The sequence below is a fragment of the Monoraphidium neglectum genome (assembly GCF_000611645.1).
Source record: "Monoraphidium neglectum strain SAG 48.87 unplaced genomic scaffold scaffold01060, whole genome shotgun sequence".
In the NCBI taxonomy this organism is placed as follows: domain Eukaryota; kingdom Viridiplantae; phylum Chlorophyta; class Chlorophyceae; order Sphaeropleales; family Selenastraceae; genus Monoraphidium; species Monoraphidium neglectum.
In genome coordinates, this window is record NW_014012568.1 from 14,096 (window position 1) to 17,588 (window position 3,493).

At 61.9% G+C, this 3,493-nt stretch overlaps 1 protein-coding gene across 1 annotated transcript in view; it reads right to left on the minus strand.

Moving 5' to 3' along the window:
- MNEG_6501 (hypothetical protein) overlaps positions 1-2,993 on the minus strand; it is a gene marked incomplete at both ends in the record, with an annotated part of 5,464 nt that extends 2,471 nt beyond the window's left edge. Inside the window, 7 exons of the mRNA XM_014045028.1 lie at positions 238-439; positions 794-938; positions 1,183-1,487; positions 1,665-1,795; positions 2,098-2,209; positions 2,367-2,514; positions 2,888-2,993. Of these exons, the coding sequence (XP_013900482.1) occupies positions 238-439; positions 794-938; positions 1,183-1,487; positions 1,665-1,795; positions 2,098-2,209; positions 2,367-2,514; positions 2,888-2,993 (1,149 nt within the window). The remainder of the gene's footprint in view (positions 1-237; positions 440-793; positions 939-1,182; positions 1,488-1,664; positions 1,796-2,097; positions 2,210-2,366; positions 2,515-2,887) is intronic.
- Between the last annotated feature and the right edge of the window lie 500 nt (positions 2,994-3,493).

Sequence of the window (3,493 nt, forward strand, 5' to 3'; positions counted from 1 at the left end):
TGGGGGTTGGACAGAGGAGGTAGGGGTGCACCGAGGGGCGCAGCTTCGTGGCATGTTTGATTGTTCACATAGTGGTAGCTCCGGAACCAGAGCACCTTTGCTGCGAGATTATGGTAGAGGGAAATCACTCTGTGGCCAGGGAGCAGACCCCAAAGTGACAGATCAGAGGCCCTGACATTTCTGTCCAAGTGCATATCGTGCCGCACACCCATAAAAGTATCGCGGGTGCCAGCTCACCTTGGTGCAGTTGCGGCACCATTCGGGGGCGTCGGCCGGGCATGCCAGGGTCCCAACGTTCCAGCAGTAGCAGCCGAGGTCCTTGTAGGCCGGCATGTCGATGCAGCTGCGGTCATCCACGTTGAGCGCATTCCCCACAGGCTGGGGGGCCGCCCCTGCCTTAGCGCCGATGACGCCGCCGCCGTTCAACGGCAGCTCGAGCCTGTTTCATGGAAGTGGCAGGGCGGCGCGTGAGTGCATGCTCAACCCGCTTGTCATGTTGCCAGTCACATGCAACTCTCTTGTTGCATTCGTTGTGGCGCAATGCTGCCTTTGGCTCACAAGCCTGCCTGACTGTCGCAGCGCCCGATTGCCGAGCCCTGCTGGTCGTTTGCCACATGCACGCCCGTCACACTGATTTCTGACAGTATGGTGATTCTACAAAGCTCAGTGGCGCCAATTTGCGAGCGCTGCTTTCACCAACTGCTTGGGTCCCAAGCTCCCAACACCTTGTTCGTGCACGCGTGCCCACTCATTACCCGCCCACACACACATCCTCACAAACGCACGCACATACCTGAAATCGCTGCCATCCGGGAGCCTGGTCTTCAGGTCCTGTTGCCAGGTCATGTGTGCGTTCAGGTCGCTGAGTGTAGTGCGGTACGACGTCTCGTTGCCGGCCGGCGATTGGCTGTCAAAGTATGTGGCCAGCAAAAAGTCATCTGGTGTGTTGGGAATCGGGTTGGAGAGGGGTTGATGTTGGTGTTCTGAGGTTGGTGGCTCCTGCGACAAGAATATGCATGAGCAATCGGGCGCCTGTGGCAGAATAGGCGGCTTGGTGCGCAAAGACCCACAGCCCGCTTTGCCACAACACACACACTTGGTGTTGTGCCCTGATAGGCCTGCTCCTGTACGCATAGCAGCCATGCCAACTGGCCTATGCACGCTCGAAGCCCCGGAACTCACCGAGCTGCACTGTCAGCAGCGCGCGCCGTTCCCCGGGCACGAGCCCCTGCAGCATCCAGCCCAGCGACATGTGGCCCAGCAGCAGGCAGGTCGTGCTATAGCTGGAGCAGTCAAACACAAACGCCAGCGACTCGCGGCCGTCTTGATACTTGATTAGAGCGCCCGCCACTTGAGGTGCTGCGTCCGGCTGTTGCGGCGCGAACTGCAGGATCGGCGTTGGGGTGCAGGCCGGGTGCAGGCCGGCATCGGCAAAATCGCTGGCCCACATTGAGCACGTGGTCAGCGGCGCCGCCTTGCCAGGGCACCTGTGAGTTGCAAAGGTCAGTGACGCAACGGAGAGTGATTCAACATTCCGATGTGCATAAAAATGTGCCGGATCGGCTCCAGGCTGAGATTACGAGTTCACCAGGCGGCAGGCCGCCGGCCTGGGGCCAAATCAAAGGTGGCAACCTGGCGCGAGCTGCCGGCGGCGACGCACCCACCTCCAAAGGCCCACGCTTGACAGGTTTGCCGCGGGGTTGACGCCCGAAGCTCCGATCGGCGCGTCTGGGGTGAATGTCATTGGCACTTCGCTGGAGCCGCAGGAAAGGGTGTCCGGGTCCAGGCCGACGTTCTGAGGTGCAGGTGCAGATAGAGAGGCGACGGGGTTGTGGCGTGTACCTCTTGCGGTGTGCGGCGCAAGCGGGGTGTTGCATAATCGATTTAATTGACGCCGGAGTTGGCGCAGGCAGTGCTTGGTGGGGTGCCGCCGAACAACCCTGGGGTGCTCCTGAACCTCGCAGGTTGAAACCAAACAATCAGGCTGGCCTTGCAGGCGGGCACGCACGCGATAAGCCCTCAGCAGGAAGCTGGTCCCCCCAGCTGAGCGCCTGCGCCCTGCCTGGGCGGTGTAGCGACGTCATCCAATTGGCTCACCGTCGGCCAGGCGCCGAACTTGACGCTGCGGGCGCCCGTCTGGCGCTGGAAGTCCCAAAGTACTTCGACCTGCGCCTGAGTCAGGTAGCCGGTCGCCTCAAGGTTGGGGTACCTGGGGGGGATGATAGAGGGGGAGGTTTGATGTGCAAGGGCAGCGTGCTGATTCCAGGCGTGTGGGGCGTGGGGTGTCTTCGACAGGGCGCAATATGAGGCCAGCCGCCATCGCGTCCCCTGGCGCGCAGACGAGCAGCCTTGGGTCCGGGGCTTACATGACGAGGCCGGCAAAACGCGCCGAGCCGTCGGGGGCCCATAGTAGGTCGGTGAGGTCGAGGGAGGCGCTGGGGCTGACGGGCACCACCGTGAAGGGGACGCCGTAGCCGCGCATCACCTCAGTCATGAACCCGATTCCGGAGAAGCCTGGGGGTTGGTGTTTGTGGGGGGCGGGGTAGGGCGAGGGGGGCTAAGGGAGGGGACGGGGCTGAGGGAGGGGAGGGGGCCAAGCGCTTTGTCAAGCGGATGGCTCATATGCATGAAGTCGATTGGGGGAATGACGAGGATGGGTTGGTGTGCCATGTGTTTGACATCGTGGCGTTCCGGCCGCCAAGCGGCTTGCTGTGTTCGGCCTGGATCCCTGGCAGCTCCCTTCGCAGGCCAGCTCCTGCCCGTTGCCTGAGGGAGAGCCCCCGCCCCGGCCTGCCCTTGCGACAGAAGGGTCATGCAACCTTTGACTGCATTTGATGCCTTCACCGCCAGCGCCCGCGCACGGCTGCCATCTCTGCTGCCAACCCACCTGGGGCCGTGAGGACCAGGACCTCGAGCTGCACCACGATGGCGCGCACCGCGCCAACAGCGAGCAGCAGCGCAAGCAGCATGCACAGTGTGTTTGATGGCTTCATTTATCGTTATTCCGGAGGCGCAAGGGCCCGAGGCAAGCCGAGCCCGGCAAGATTTAGGGCCTCTGAGACCGGTGGGACGATGAGCCGCAGGCACTGGAAAGGATACTGAAAGGCGTAAATTGGCAACTTATTTACTCAAACAAATAATTGGGCTGATCGAAACCTGGCTTCGAGTTGTCAGCGCTCTCGCCCGTCCCCTCAGCTCCGCCTCAGCTGCCCCAGAACGGGTTCACCCGTCTGCCCGCCTAAACACCTGGAAACATATAGAAATATGCATTCATTAACGAGATGTCAACATGTATGCGAGGCCCGAAGCTGCCTGCACATGTCCTCCAAGCCATACAGGAGCTCGACCTGGCATGAGCTTTTGCCGTGCGCTGCCACGCGCCGCCAGCTGCGGCTGGCCTGCAGCGCTGGGCTGTGGCGGTGTGCTGACTGCTGTGGTTGTGTGCTCCTGCAGCCACCAGCCTGTGTGTTACAGTGCTATCTTGACCCGGCAC